This window comes from Oncorhynchus nerka, linkage group LG16 (genome assembly GCF_034236695.1).
Source record: "Oncorhynchus nerka isolate Pitt River linkage group LG16, Oner_Uvic_2.0, whole genome shotgun sequence".
NCBI classification, from domain to species: domain Eukaryota; kingdom Metazoa; phylum Chordata; class Actinopteri; order Salmoniformes; family Salmonidae; genus Oncorhynchus; species Oncorhynchus nerka.
The window spans coordinates 36131886-36148939 of NC_088411.1; the positions used below are offsets into that span (position 1 = coordinate 36131886).

General features: G+C 42.9%; 1 protein-coding gene across 1 annotated transcript in view; it reads right to left on the reverse strand.

Moving 5' to 3' along the window:
* LOC115144442 (alpha-N-acetylgalactosaminide alpha-2,6-sialyltransferase 1-like) overlaps positions 1 to 9944 on the reverse strand; it is a 34809-nt gene extending 24865 nt beyond the window's left edge. The window contains exons 1-4 of the mRNA XM_029685489.2: positions 9715 to 9944; positions 7955 to 8315; positions 7675 to 7840; positions 2083 to 2242 (exon numbers count right to left, since the gene is read on the reverse strand). Of these exons, the coding sequence (XP_029541349.1) occupies positions 2083 to 2242; positions 7675 to 7840; positions 7955 to 8315; positions 9715 to 9890 (863 nt within the window). The 5' untranslated portion in view covers positions 9891 to 9944. The remainder of the gene's footprint in view (positions 1 to 2082; positions 2243 to 7674; positions 7841 to 7954; positions 8316 to 9714) is intronic.
* Between the last annotated feature and the right edge of the window lie 7110 nt (positions 9945 to 17054).

Below are 17054 nucleotides of genomic sequence, written 5' to 3' on the forward strand. Positions count from 1 at the left end.
TTCCCCCAGCATAACATTTACATTTTACATTTAAGTCATTTAGCAGACGCTCTTATCCAGAGCGATTTGTATTTAGGACAAAAAGTTAATTGCTTTGCAACATCTTTTGCAGTATTATTTTAGTGGCTTGTTGCAAACAGGATGCATGTTTTGGAATATTTTTATTCTGTACAGGCTTCATTCTTTTTACTCTGTCAATTGTGTTATTTTTGTGTAGTAACTACAATGTTGTTGATCCATACTTAGTTTTCTCCTATCACAGCCATTAAACTCTGTAACTGTTGTCAAGTCACCATTGGCCTCATGGTGAAATCCCTGAGGATTTTCATTCCTCCTCAGCAACTGAGTTAGGAAGGACACCTGTATCTGTGTAGTGACTGGGTGTATTGATACACCATCCAAAGTGTAATTAATAAGTTCACCATTTTCAAAGGGATATTCAATGTCTGCTCCCAATAGGTGCCCTTCTTTGCGAGGCATTGGAAAACCTACTTTGTCTTTGTGGATAAATCTGTGTTTGAAATTCACTGCTCGACTGAGGGGACCTTACATATTATACTGTATGTGTGGGGTACAGAGACGAGATAGTCATTTAAAAAATCATGTTGACAACTAGTATTGCACACAGAGTGAGTCGATGCAACGTATGTGATTTGTTAAGCACATTTTTAATCCTGAGCTTATTTAGGCTTGCCATAACAAAGGGTTTGAATACTTATTGACTCAAGACATTCCAGCTTTTCATTTTTTATTAATTTGTAAACATTTATAAAACATAAGGATAAACATTATGGAGTATTGTATGTACTGTAAAAATCTAATTTGAATCCATTTTAAATTCAGCCTGTAACACAACAAAATGTGAAAAATGTCAATGTCAGGATCAGCAGGGGGAGTGGGCAGATTTTGTACCTTGGGCGGAGTACGCACAGAATTCCCTCCGCCATTCCTCTACTAACCTCAGTCCTTTCCAGTGCGTGTTAGGGTATCAGCAGGCCCTGGCACCTTGGCATCCAAGCCAGACCGAGGCTCCTGCGGTGGATGAGTGGTTTTTGGCGTGCTGAGGAGTTCTGGAGCGCTGTACACACTCGTCTCCAGCGTGCCGTGCGTCGGAGCAGGCCGACCGCCACCGCAGTGAAGCGCCTGTCTTCTCCCCAGGCTACCGGGTCTGGCTCTCCACCCAGAACCTGCCACTCAGCCTGCCCTGCCAGAAGCTGAGCCTGCGGTTTGTGGGACCGTTTAAAGTCCTGAGGAGGGTTAATGAGGTAACGTACCGTTTACAACTCCCTGTTGATTACCGCATGAACCTGACCTTTCATGTGTCTCTCCTCAGGCCAGTGGTGCCTGGTCCCCTCGCTGAGGCTGGACCCAGTGACGCCCCGCCTCCTCCTCTGGACATCGAGGGAGGTCCGGCGTACTCTGTATACGTGTTTGTTTTGGGTGTATTAAAAAACCCTTATTGTGTATTCCTGCGCCTGTCTCCAAATCCTTTATACCAGCGTGACAGTCAAGGAATGTGAATAACTTCTGAAGGCACAAACAAAAACCATTGATTTCAAAGTTGAACAAACTATTCAACTCTATGCACAAGGAATGCTTTTAACAATTTCAAATGAACATTTGAACAAAAACACATTTACATGAAGAACTGTGCAGATACAACTTTTGGTAACAGAATAAAACTGAGGGAGATTTTGCACAGTTTTTGCAGTAAATTATTATTGATTTATTTGCTGTGTAAATTGGTCAAAGCAGTCGTTGTGCATAGAGTTGTATGGTTTGTTCAACTTTGAAATCAATAGCTTTTTTTTGGCATACATTTTAAAGTGAAAAATCGGACACTCATATTTCCATTACCATGGAATTGACCTCAGGTTAAACTCATAGGAATCTGTCTCACACATTCCGGAACCAGAACCAAATATAGGTTCCAGCTGAAACATTGAAAAATCGACTTTGGTCTCTATGGGACTCCCTGCCTTAATAAAGGTTCAATAAAATTGCCTGATCATTGTGATGCACAGATGCATGCAGTCATAGGAATATGCACAGGCGCACGCACACAAACACACACACACTGACCGGAACACGTAGTCATGGGCATCGATCTCCTTCCCCATCCGAGAGCCATTGAGGATTCCTCCGTTGGCCACCACAGCACAGCGAATACACTTGAGGTTCCCCCGCGGCAGGAGCAGGGCCTCTCTTGGCTTGGGGATCAGGTCCACCACTGCCTTTATTTCTGTAACCAACCACACACAGTATGTTTTACTTGTCTGTGTCTTTGGGATTCCATAAAGCAAGCATCACTTGACTTGTCACCAGTCAATGGTATAAGTATCAGGAAGTACTACACATTGTAACCACACAAAAACAGGCCAAGTAGACCTTATTTTAAAAATATATTTTCGCAGTGGACTTCCTTCGGGAGATTCTAAATTGGTTTTGCTAATTCCTCAGTCCTCTCCTCGCAAACTTTTTAAAAATGGTAATGACGTTCATCCAATATGCTGTAATAGAAATAATGCTCCAAATAAATCACCCCCCCCCCCCCCATCTTAAATGGTATCGACCACCACTGTAATACACAAATAATCCCCCCCAAACAAGAAAAATAATTGAAGAAATCAATCAATTAAGAAATATCAGAATGATACATTTCAATGTCTGAATTCAGAATATAAATGTGTGGTGTATATTGACAGTATGGACAATATATAAGTAGGAAAAAGGTATGTACAGCAATAGATACATAGGAATCAGCTATGTACAGAGTTGTATTTATTTAAATGTATTTATTTAACCTTTATTTAAACAGGAAAGGCTCACTGAAATTTGAAATCTCTTTTTCAAGAGCGTCCTGGCCAAGATAGGCAGCACCAAGTCATTAGTAAAAACTAGTAATCTAGTAAAAACCATAGAATTCACAAGAGTATAACAAAATCATAAAACAGCACATTAAAAACATTGACAGGTCAGGGAATCAGCCAAAAAATACTTCATCAGTGATTTAAAAACACCAATTGGGACAAGGACTTCCAGTTTAAAAGTATTTTGTAAGGTGTTCCAAGACGATGGCTCAGGGTACATAAAAGCCCTTTTACCAAATTCAGTTCAGACATTTGGAACAGTTAACAGGATAAAGTCCTGCGAACGAAGAGAGTACCCACCACATTTCTGAACAATAAAAATGCCCAGATAAAATGATAGTAAACACAAGAATACAGTATGTACAGCAGTAGTTATGTAGGGTGAGCTATGTCCAGAACAATAAAAATAGCCCAGATAAATGTCCAGAATAGTAAACAGTAGTTAAGAATAGCTATGTCCAGAATACAGTATGTACAGCAGTAGTTATGTAGGGTGAGCTATGTCCAGAATACAGTATGTACAGCAGTAGTTATGTAGGGTGAGCTATGTCCAGAATACAGTATGTACAGCAGTAGTTATGTAGGGTGAGCTATGTCCAGAATACAGTATGCACATATAAAGTGTGTAATCAAAATCTTTAATTTCTCAGAGATCAAATTACATTTCAACAGAATAATGCTGATCTCATCTGTTTCTAACTACATAAATTATTTAAAAACAATAATCATTATATAAACATTTTTAGTGACCAGTGTTCAATGACTCAATGTACATAGGGCAGCAGTCTCTAAGGTTCAGGGTAGAGTAGCGGGTGATAGCCGGCTAGTGACTGTCACGGCTGACTGAAGGACTGGACCAAGGTGCAGCATGGGAAGCGTACATTTCCTCTTTACTCAAAAAATGACGCAGACAAAATGAAGAACAAAAACCAAACCGTGAAGCTTTGGGCTATGTGCCCTGAACGAAGACAAAGTTAACTTCCCACAAAACAGGTGGGGGGAAAGGGTACCTAAGTATGGTTCTCAATCAGAGACAACGATAGACAGCTGCCTCTGATTGAGAACCACACCCGGCCAGAACATAGAACATAGAACATAGACTGCCCACCCAAATCACACCCTAACCAAACCAAAATAGAGACATAAAACGTTCTCTACGGTCCGGGGCGTGACAGTATCCCCCCCTAAAGGTGCGGACTCCGGCCGCAAAACCTGAACCTATAGGGGAGGGTCTGGGTGGACATTTCTCCGCAGTGGCGGCGCTGGCGAGGGTCGTAACCCCGCTCCACCTCTGGCTCTGCCCACTTAGGTGGCGCCTCTAGAGCAGGGACCCTCGCCGCCGACCCCGGACTGGGGACCCTGGTAGTGGGCCCCGGACAGGAGGGAGACTCTGGCAGCTCCGGACAGGAGGGAGACTCTGGCAGCCCCGGACAGGAGGGAGACTCTGGCAGCTCCGGACAGGAGGGAGACTCTGGCAGCCCCGGACAGGAGGGAGACTCTGGCAGCTCCGGAAAGGAGGGAGACTCTGGCAGCTCCGGACAGGAGGGAGACTCTGGCAGCTCCGGACAGGAGGGAGACTCTGGCAGCCCCGGACAGGAGGGAGACTCTGGCAGCTCCGGAAAGGAGGGAGACTCTGGCAGCCCCGGACAGGAGGCAGGCACAGGATTCAGCGGGCTGGGGAGACACACAGGAGACCTGGCTCTGGGAGCAGGCACAGGACTCACGGGCTGGGGAGACATCCAGGAGGCCTCTTCCTTGGCCGAGGCACCGGATACACTGGGCCGTGGAGGCGCACGGGTGGTCTCGAGCGCAGAGCTGGCCAACCCGTTCTGGCTGGATGCCAGCTTCCACCCAGCAAATGCGGGACGCTGGCACCGAGCACACCGGCCTGTGAATGCTCCGCCTCGACACCGTGAGCATCACCCCATAGCAAGGGGCCTGACCAGTCCCATGCTCTCCACGGTAAGCACAGGGAGTTGGCTCAGGTCTGCCTTCTGACTCTGGCACACTCCCCGTGTCCCCCCCCAAAAAAAAAAAAATTGGGGGCTGCCTCTCGTGCTTCCTTGCTAGCCGTGTTCCCACATACCGCTGGTTCCTTTCTCCGGCTGCCTCTGCTCTCCTAGCTGCCTCCACCTGCTCCCATGGAAGGCGATCCCTTCCCGCCAGGATCTTCTCCAATGTGTAGACTCCCTTGCCATCCAGAACGTCCTCCCATGTCCAGGAGTCCACCTTACCATGCTGCTTGGTCCGCTGGTGATGGGAAGTTCTGTCACGGCTGGCTGAAGGACTGGACCAAGGTGCAGCATGGTAAGTATACATTTCCTCTTTATTCAAAAAATGATTTCCACCATACTAGGCCGAAAACAAAAACCAACATAGAAAAACAAACATAGACTGCCTACCCCAACTCACAACCCTGACCATACTAAAACAAACAATAAAATAACAAAACTATGGTCAGAACATGACAATGGTGCTATAGAGAACCATTAACATAAAGGTTCTATATAGCACCAAAAAGGGTTCCACTATGGTTTCAACCATTGACTGTAAAATAAAATGGAGCCATTGATGACATCACCCCATTGTTTCCTATGTGAAGTCTGTGGCACATTTGTAGATCAGGAAGTGTGAAGTGTCGTTTCAGCGTGTTGCCATCTTGCATCATGGATGAGTTTTTGAAAACATTGCATGCGCAGTTTGAGCTACTCTAGGAAGTGACTTTGCAGGCTAGCACAGTGTTTCATTAGCTCATTGAGTATCTCAAGTTGAAAGCCATTAGCAACGAAATGATCGTTATAACTTCTTCTGTGTGTGATTTAAAAATAAGCATCTCAAGAACATGGTGTAATAGAAGTAATTATCGGTACCATGATTGTCCTCAAAACATTTTTTATTTATACAATGATTGACCACGTTTGCTATTTTCTCATTCACTATAATGGGGGATCCGGTTTTGTGAAAACAATGCCTGCACTAGACACAGGAACTTGAAATCCTCAATGAGCGGGGACAGTCGTTCTCCCCTGGTTACAACCATTTTTGGTTCTTTATAGAACCTTTTGAATAACTTTTTTTTAATGATTGTAATTAGCTGTATTACATTGTTAAAATTCCATAGGCGTTACTATTGTGCTAATTCCCAAGTTGAATCCGGTGTATATCTCTGGAACAGCTGGGGGTCCCTGAGGAGAGAATTGAGTACCACTGATTTTAGTAACCTAACGTAGCAGCCATAAAAGAAACGCCTGAAGCTAGATCTCTTACATACATGGTAGTCGTGTAAGGAGGAAAAACAACTGTAGGGGGAAGTTCTCTTCTGCACTGTTCAACCAATCCAGGAAATGTGGAGGAGGAGTTAAGATGGAGTGTTGCCTTGTTAACGTCCAAAAGCCGAAGTCTGGTCACAGGCTCTCTTTCCATTTTTGCTGAAAACCGGAACATCAGGTTGTTGGGGATTTGTAAGAGGCTACTGATTTAGTAAACAGTTCTCAATTGACACAAGGCCTTACGTGAGTCTTTCAATAGATACTGCTATTGGGCCTAATTATATTTAAGATACATTGACATAACAGAACAAATTAGATCAACTGGGATGACACTCTCGCTTGTCACGCTATCAAAAAAGAGAAAACCACGCCCCAAAATATTTGAATGAGTGGGCGCACCTACATTTTAATTATCACTAAAAGATTAAATAACCCTTTTCTGAATTGTAAAGAACCACTGAAGGGCTCGAAGGGTTCTTTGAGTCATTATGGTTCCATATAGAACCAACGAATTGACACTCTCCTCAATCACTTATCACTGAGGAGAGAGGATGGAGGAGTTGAACAGAGGACAGTCTTTTGGCCAAATGAGAGTCTCCCAATAAGCCTCCATTTGCGTATACCTTGGTTTGAGAAAACAACTGCTAATTGAATGATTGACTCATTGTTCTCATTGACATTTCCTTTAAATCCTGTCTTTTCTAAGTTTGAAAGTGCAGCTAAGAGGGAAGTTTGCCATGTAGCTGTGGTCTAACGTTGTAAATTGCTGACTTAATTTTGAGATCATTTAAAAATTAAAAATAAATGTAATATTGAGAAGTAAAATGACTGTTTAGTTAGTGCTTCCCTCAACCATGCACCAGAATCTGTGTTTTGTTTTGCTTGATTAAATCATTGCGTTACCTTTGTCCTCCTTTTTGGCCGGTCTCAAAATAAAACCTCAGTAATTCAATTTGCATTGACTCTTGTGAAGTTGATACATGTCTGGGAATTCATTATTCTGCAACTCAACCCCAAACTAAGAACCCGTTTGTAATGTGTGTTTGTTCCTAATGGTCTTATTTAAACATGGGGTAGCTGAGTATGGCAGTGAGACACAAATGCCACTTGCTTTCTCACTTCTCTTGCTGTTTCTTGATTTATGCCATGTTCCTGATATTGCACACCCTTAGCCAATGTAGACCCGCCTTCTTTAATCGTCTGTTATTGTGTACTAAAGGATGAAAGTTTGTCATTGTGTCAAAAGTCTACATGGATGAAGAGGGAGTTGGCCATCCGAGCTGCGCTGCCTGCCAAGGATTTTTTAAATAGTTTTAATTGAACCTTTATTTAACTAGGCAAGTCAGTTAAGAACAAATTCTTATTTACAATGACGGTCTACCACGGCCAAACCCGGACGACGCGGGTCAATTGTGCGCTGCCCTATGGGGCTCCCAATCACGGCCGGTTGTGATACAGCCTGGATAGCCATACTCCTGGACACACACACACACACACTTGCGTGCGTGCGCATGCTCACACTCACACTCACACACCTGTGTAGTTTGTGTATTCCATGAAGCCAAAGGGGTTATTGAAGTGAGCTAGCCTGTTCCACTCTGGCACGTTGAGTAGTTCACCGTGGAGGTACAACTGGACGTCTGGTATAAAGGCCTGCTGGAAGCCTGGGTCCTTGGAGTTCCGCAGAGACTGGGGACAGGCCTGGCACACATACACACACACACACACACACACACACACACATAGAGTTTATTTGGGATGTTTGTTAATATTTGCAAATCCTTGGCCAGTGACTGTCTAAAAACATAGGCTTACCGTCTGTCTCGTTTGCTTGTCCCGGATGTAAACATCCTCAAAATCCCAGTCGGGATATTGCTCGAAGTCCTTTTGTTGCAGGGGGAGCATAGGGGTCTCCTTGTGTGCAGACCTGGGTCCACCTGTTAATCCATTTGTCTGTTTCACGGTCTGCTTTAAAGTTGTTGGGTCAGTCGTCACGGAATTACTTTTTTCTTTGGTTGTGATTGCTATGAAGTTACCAGCTGCAGTTTTCCTAGTTATATTAATATTTAAGTCCACATTGGAGGCATAGTGGAAGTTTTTCAACCATGCGGGCAAGCTCCACCTTTTAGATGTGTCATAGACAGCCACAATGTTTCCATCACCGTAGAAACGGATCCTGGACCCAAGAATGAGAGAAATACACAATGTGTGTTAATGGATTATTTAAATATGTCCTTAATAACTTTTGATTGATTGATTTGAGAGTGGTAAAAAGCCTATACTTCATGAATGTGCCAAAAACATATGTTGTATTTTTACTATAGGAGATGCCGTCCCCTAGGAAGTAGCTGTAGTTTTAGAAAATGGCTGAATAAAAAAATAATAGATGACATCATAGGGGGTTTTCTGATCTTTTTTTAATACATAACATCTTGTTCTTTTTTCTCTCACTTATACAGAAACCTATACATCCAGCACCATACCAGTGTCTGTATAAGTGTAGGGAAAAAACAAGGATGTTCTGCATTAAAAAAAGATAAGAAAACCCCATATGATGTCATCTATCATTTTTAATATGATGTCAAAAAGTGGTGAAGTGTCCCTTTCAACTGGCCAATTTCAACAAGTTACAGACTATGAGGCAAAACCTAACTTCCACTGAAGTGTAATTTTCACTTAGTTATGCATTGATAAAAAAAATGTTTTGACTTAAGTGGAATCTAGGATTTAACCCTATATGATTCAGACACACAATAATTACAAACAAAAAAACAGCACTTCAGTGTTCTTTTATTTGTTTAAAAATAGATATATTTTCAGATAAAAACCAATTTCCCTTTCGCTTCACAATTCCACCACTTTTCAATAATCAGAGCTTTTGGAGCATTTTGATTAAAAGTGATTATTATCCGTTTCCATAAAAACATTACACCACTGTCTTTATTACTATGTAAGTAAGTATAAATGTAATAACAGTGTAACAAGTATTGTAATTAATCATTTTAAAACTAAGTACATGGTAAGGTTAGGGTTACTGCAATTAGCTTACGGTGCAATCCCTTAAAAAATATTGCAGTTAGAGTGCAATATAACTGCATAATGCTCAAAATACGCATCCAAAATAACCCTTTTTTTTATACAGTCATTTTGCAGTTTGACTGTAGTTACAGTGAATTATAACTCCAAGGCAGTTATTCTGCAATTACCTTGTCCAGAATTCCACAGTCCACTGCAGTCACTGAACTTTTACTGCAGTTTCAAAACTGCAATCTTTTTTTGTATGGGATTACAGTGTAAAACGGAATAGTGTGTGAATAACTACATGTAATTACACTGTAATTACTGCACTGTAATGTAAACTGTTTTCTTAACTTGTATTTGGGTCAAATACCTGCAATGGGCAACAAATACAACAATTGCAACAAGAAAAAATATTTTTGGAGTTTCAGTTTTTTATTCTTGTTGTGAATGTTCCCCACAGTTAAAAAATAAATAAAATACTAACGGCTGAATACCGTCCTTTGACTAACTCAACAAGTCAAATATGTTGCCATTTGTTGGTGCAGAATACATACCCGATGCTGTCTTCAGAGATGTGTTCATACAGAAGCACATAGATCAGTGCGCACATGAAAACCACCAGCGCCAAGGGCATAACTCTCCGTAGTCGGACTGTCATTTCCAAGAGAGAGAAAGAGGATCTACCTAGGTACACTGAAAATGGACTATAGCAATATATTGAAAGAAGCATTTGGTCGTGGTGGGATGCGCTGAACTGTTTTGCGCTGATCTGTTTTGCCTCTCTCTTGCCCTCTTGGCCACTTGCCAGGTTTTACGCCATGGTGCGTAACGACGCATCAAGTGGCCAGAAAATAGGTTGGTTGAAAACCTTTGTAATTTTACCTCTCAAACACTACTGTACTTCCGAACCCCAAGATCTGTTCTCTAATTAAGCTTAAAGTAATAATAATGTTGCGCAGTATTTGAAAAGTTTATGGCTTTCAAAAGCAAAACATAACACATTACAAAAAGCTAAGCACAATATAATTAATACAGGCCCGGCAGACGGTTTGATTGGGATTAGGCTACTGTGTGACTAATTAACTAATAAACAGTGGTGGAAAAAGTACCCAATTGTCATACTTGAGTAAAAGTAAAGATACCTTAATAGAAAATGACTCAAGTAAAAGTGAAAGTCACCCAGTAAAATACAATTTGAGTAAAAGTATTTGGTTTTAAATATACTTAAGTATCAAAAGTAAATACAATTCCTAAAATATACTTAAGTATCAAAAGTACAAGTACAAGTATAAATCATTTCTAATTCCTTATATTAAGCAAAGCAGACAGCCACATTTTCTAGTTTTTATTTACTTACAGACAGCCAGAGGGCACACCAACACTCAGACATAAGTAAGATCATGGCACTAAAACCGCACTCAATGAACTGAATACTGCCATAACCAAACAGGAAAACGCTCGTCCAGAGGCAGGGCTCCTAGTGGCCGGGGACTTTAATGCAGGGAAACTTAAATCAGTTTTACCTCATTTCTATCAGCATGGTAAATGTGCAACCAGAGGGAGAAAAAAATCTAGACCACCTTTACTCCACACACAGAGACGCGTACAAAGCTCTCCCTCGCCCTCCATTTATATCTGACCATAATTATGTCAAATCAAATCAAATCAAATGTATTTATATAGCCCTTCGTACATCAGCTGATATCTCAAAGTGCTGTACAGAAACCCAGCCTAAAACCCCAAACAGCAAGCAATGCAGGTGTAGAAGTCCTCCTGATTCCTGCTTACAAGCGAAAAGGATCTGCCCCTTTTTTCCCATTTTCGCCTAAAATGACATACCCAAATCTATCTGCCTGCAGGACCTGAAGCAAGGATATGCATATTCTAGATTACATTTGAAAGGAAAAACTTTGAAGTTTGTGGAAATGTGAAATTAATGTAGGATAATATAACACATTAGATCTGGTAAAAGATAATACAAAGAAAAAAAAACATGATTTTTTTTGTATATTTTTTGTACCATCATCTTTGAAATGCAAGAGAAAGGCCATAATTATTCACAACATTCTTATTGGCAGACTCAACAGCCTTGGTTTCTCAAATGACTGCCTCGCCTGGTTCACCAACTACTTCAGAGTTCAGTATGTCAAATCGGAGGGCCTGTTGTTCGGACCTCTGACAGTCTCTATGGGACAAGCCACAGGGTTCAATTCTCGGGCCGACCCTTTTCTCTGTATACATCAATGATGTCGCTCTTGCTGCTGGTGATTCTCTGATCTACCTCTACGCAGACAACACCATTCTGTATACTTCTGGCCCTTCTTTGGACACTGTGTTAACTAACCTCCAGATGAGCTTCAATGCCACACAACCCTCCTTCCGTGGCCTCCAACTGCTCTTAAATGCTAGTAAAACTAAATGCATGCTCTTCAACCAATCGCTGCCCGCACCTGCCAGCCCGTCCAGCATCACTACTCTGGACGGTTCTGACTTAGAATACGTGAACAACTACAAATACCTAGGTGTCTGGTTAGACTGTAAACTCTCCTTCCAGACTCACATTAAACATCTCCAATCCAAAATGAACTCTAGAATTGGCTTCCTATTTCGCAACAAAGCATCCTTCACTCATGCTGCCAAACATACCCTCGTAAAACTGACCATACTACCGATCCTCGACTTCAGCGATGTAATTTACAAAATAGCCTCCAACACTCTACTCAACAAATTGGATGCAGTCTATCACAGTGCCATCTGTTTTGTCACCAAAGTCCCATATACTAACCACCACTGCGACCTGTACGCTCTCGTTGGCTGGCCCTCGCTTCATACTCGTCGCCAAACTCACTGGCTCCAGGTCATCTACAAGTCTCTGCTAGGTAAAGCCCCACCTTATGTTAGCTCACTGGTCACCATAGCAGCACTCACCCGTAGCACACGCTGTAGCAGGTATATCTCACTGGTACCCCCAAAGCCAATTCTTCCTTTGGCTGCCTTTCCTTCCAGTTCTCTGCTGCCAATGACTGGAACGAACTGCAAAAATCACTGAAGCTGGAGACTCTTACCTCCCTTCACTAGCTTTAAGCACCAGCTGTCAGAGCAGCTCACAGATCACTGCACCTGTACACAGCTCATCTGTAAATTAGCCCATCCAATTTACCTCATCCCCATACATATTTGTTTATTTATCTTGCTCCTTTGCACCCCAGTATCTCTATACTTGCATATACATCTTCTGCACATTCTACCAGTCCAGTGCTTAATTGCTATATTTTAATTACTTCGCCACCATGGCCTATTTATTGCCTTACCTCTCTTATCCTACCTCATTTGCACATGCTGTATATAGATTTTTCTACTGTATTATTGATTGTATATTTGTTTATTCCATGTGTAACTCTGTGTTGTTGTATGTGTCGAACTGCTTTGCTTTATCTTGGCCAGGCCGCAGTTGCAAATGAGAACTTGTTCTCAACTAGCCTACCTGGATAAATAAAGGTGAAATAAAATAAAATAAAAAATTCCAGCCCAGGCGCAATTTAGATTTTGCCCACTAGATGGCAGCAGTGTATGTGCAAGTTTTTAGACTGATCCAATGGACCATTGCATTTCTGTTCAAAATGTTGTATCAAGACTGCCCAAATGTTCCTAATTGGTTTATTAATACATTTTCAAGTTCATAATTGTGCACTCTCCTCAAACAATAGAATGGTATTATTCCACTACAGCTACTGTAAATTGGACAGTGTAGTTAGATTAACACAAATGGAAGTTTTCTGCCAATATCCAATATGTCTATGTCCTGGGAAATGTTCTTGTTACTTACAATCTCATACTAATCGCATTAGCCTACGTTAGCTCAACGGTCCTGCGGGGGACCCCACTGATCCTGTAGAGGTTAAAGTAGGAAGCACCAGTGACTCAGGTCGATAAAAAGAGTGGTCAGATGAAGCAGATACTAAACTACAGGACTGTTTTGCAAGCACAGACTGGAAAATGTTCCCAGGATTCTTCCGATGGCATTGAGTAGTACACCACATCAGTCACTGGCTTTATCAATAAGCGCATCGAGGACTTCGTCCCCACAGTGACAGAATGTACATACCCCAACCAGAAGCCATGGACAACAGGCAACATCCGCACTGAGCCAAAGAGTAGAGCTGCTGCTTTCAAGAAGCTTATAAGAAATCCCCCTATGCCCTCCGATGTGCCAGCTCCAATGCGTGTCGATGTGGGAGGGCTTGCAAACTATTACAGACTACAAAGGGAAGCATAGACGAGAGCTGCCCAGTGACACGAGCCTACCAGACGAGCTAAATAACTTCTATGCTCGCTTCGAGGCAAGTAACACTGAAACATGCATGAGAGCATCAGCTGTTCCAGATGACTGTGTGATCACACTCTCCACAGCCGATGTGAGTAAGACCTTTAAACAGGTCAACATTCACAAAGCCACAGGGCCAGACGGATTACCAGGACGTGTACTCCAAGCATGCGCTGACCTACTGGCAAGTGTCTTCACTGACATTTTCAACCTCTCTCTGTCTGAGTCTGTAATACCAACATGTTTCAAGCAGACCATCATAGTCCCTGTGCCCAACAACACTAAGGTAACTTGCCTAAATGGCTACCGATCCATAGCACTCACGTCTGTAGCCAGGAAATGCTTTTGAAAGGCTGGTCATGGCTCACATCAATACCATTATGCCAGGAACCCGAGACCCACTCCAATTTGCATACCACACCAACAGATCCACAGATGCTGCAATCTCTATTGCACTCCACACTGACCTCTCACACCTGGACAAAAGGAACACCTATGTGAGAATGCTATTCAGTGACTACAGCTCAGCGTTCAACACCATAGTGCCCTCAAACCTCATCACTAAACCAAGGACCCTGGGACTAAACACCTCCCTCTGCAACTGGATCCTGGACTTCCTGACGGGCCGTCCTCAAGTGGTAAGGGTAGGTAACAACACATCCGCCACGCTGATCCTCAACACAGGGGCCCCTCAGGGGTGCGTGCTCAGTCCCCTCCTGTACTCCTTGTTCACTCATGACTGCATGGCCAGGCACGACTCCAACACTATCATTAAGTTGGCTGATGACACAATAGGCCAGATCACCGACAACGATGAGACAGCCTATAGGGAGGTCAGAGACCTGGCTGTGTTGTGCCAGGATAACAACCTTTCCCTCAATGTGATCAAGACAAAGGAGATGATTGTGGACTTCAGGAAAAGGAGGACCAAGCACACCCCATTCTCATCGACGGGGCTGTAGTGGTGCAGGTTGAGAGATTCAAGTTCCTTGGCGTCCACATCACCAATAAACTAACATGGACCAAGCACACCAAGACAGTCGTGATGGCACGACAAAACCTATTCCCCCTCAGGAGACTGAAAAGATTTGACATGGGTTCTCAGATCCTCAAAAGGTTTTACAGCTGCACCATCGAGAGCATCCTGACGGGTTGCATCACTGCCTGGTACGGCAACTGCTCGGCCTCCAACCGCAAGGCACTACAGAGGGTAGTGAGTATGGCCCAGTACATCACTGGGGTCAAGCTTCCCGCCATCCAGAACCTCTATACCAGGTGGTGTCAGAGGAAGGCCCTAAAAATTGTCAAAGACTGCAGCCATCCTAGCCATAGACTGTTCTCTCTGCTACCGCACAACAAGCGGTACCGGAGCGCCAATTCTAGGTCCAAGAGGCTTCTGAACAGCTTCTACCCCAAGCCATAAGACTCCTGAACAGGTAATCAAATGGCTACCCAGACTAATTGCCTTGCCACCACCTCTTCTACGCTGCTGCTACTCCCTATTATTATATGTGCATAGTCACTTTAATAACTCTACCTACATGTACATATTACCTCCATTACTTTGACACCGGTACCCCCTGTATATAGCCCCATTGTTGGTTAAGGGCTTGTAAGTAAGCATTTCACTGTTGTATTTGGCGCATGTGACAAATAACATTTTATTTGATCATTTACAAGCGAAGCATGTGTTTAGTGAGTCCGCCAGATCAGAGGTAGTAGGGATGACCAGGGACGTTCTCTGTTTAGTGAGTCCGCCAGATCAGAGGTAGTAGGGATGACCAGGGACGTTCTCTGTTTAGTGAGTCCGCCAGATCAGAGGTAGTAGGGATGACCAGGGACGTTCTCTGTTTAGTGAGCCCGCCAGATCAGAGGCAGTAGGGATGACCAGGGATGTTCTCTGTTTAGTGAGTCCACCAGATCAGAGGTAGTAGGGATGACCAGGGATGTTCTCTGTTTAGTGAGTCCACCAGATCAGAGGTAGTAGGGATGACCAGGGACGTTCTCTGTTTAGTGAGTCCGCCAGATCAGAGGCAGTAGGGATGACCAGGGACGTTCTCTGTTTAGTGAGTCCACCAGATCAGAGGTAGTAGGGATGACCAGGGATGTTCTCTTGATAAGAGTGTGAATTAGACAATATTCCTGTCCTGCTAAGCATTCAAAATGTCCTTTTGGGTGTCAGGGAAAATGTATGGAATAAAAAGTACATCATTTTCTTTAGGAATGTAGTGAAGTAAAAGTTGTCAAAAATATAAATAGTAAAGATACCCCAAAAAACGACTTAAGTACAAATACTTAGTAAGTACTACTTAAGTACTTTACACCACTAATAAATAAATGCATAGGCATGTGACATGTAAAGACATTTTAGGAGAAACATTTCAAATCCCAAAAGCGTTAGCAATACATTTAATGTGTAAGCTCAATAAAGCCTTACTGTAGATGTGTCTTAATGTCTTTGGAGAAGATGTTGCACAATCCTTCATTGAATGGATGGCTGATGTCATCGCCTTATCTGTTGCTTCTTCAGAAACAGTTTCAAACTTAGTGTAAAAATCATGCAGTATGAATGCAGTAAGTATGCAACTCTGCACAGTTTTGATTTCTGTCTGTAAACGAAAAGGTTTAAAAATCTATTATTCATTATTATTATTAGTACAGACATTTAGTCAGATTACATTGCCAGCCACACACTTGCACACACAGGGGAGACGACAAAATCCAGAATTGACACAACGATGACGCCATTACTTGTATCAAAGACACAGTGTTTATTGCTTTGAATGGTATATAAAAGTAATAAACAGCAGAAGCCGTGTTGGAGTATCTAATGTACATGTTTGTGTTCGCACCAATGATGTGTTTGTTCAAACAGAGGCGTCTAGACTCTAGACGCCTCTGTTTGAACAAACACATCATTGGTGCGAACATGGGAAAGGGTGCTCCATGGGAAACGGTGCTCCATGGGAAACGGTGCTCCATGGGAAAGGGTGCTCCATGGGAAAGGGTGCTCCATGGGAAAGGGTGCTCCATGGGAAAGGGTGCTCCATGGGAAAGAGTCCTCCATGGGAAAGGGTGCTCCATGGGAAAGGGTGTTACATGGGAAAGGGTGAGGAGAGATAGCAATGGACGAGATAAGGATACGGCCGAGGCAAGGCAGGGAATAGCTGAAAGGAGAAAGATCTGTTCAGATAAGAGTTTGATGTGAGGCTTGCTGAAACTGTTGGCTTTCATGGGTGTGTACGATATAAGAACCTCGTATTTTATCAGACCAATCAAATCACTGGCCCAACTATCCAAAGCCTGATTTGCCATCACCTCAGAATCTTTAGAGAAGAGTATGTGCCTCAAAACAGAGTGGACCTTTGAAACAACACCCCCTTTGAAACCCAGTGGACCACGTGAATGCACTTTAATCTTGATTGTGAGCTTTATGTGGGATTAACATAGAGTAGAGTTTGGGGAAAGTAGAGTTAGACGTAGTACAGTCGACTGTGAGTAGACTAGGGGTTTAGATGGAGTAGAGTTGCTCCTCCACGTCTCTCTCTGACACCTCCCCAAACGTCTCCT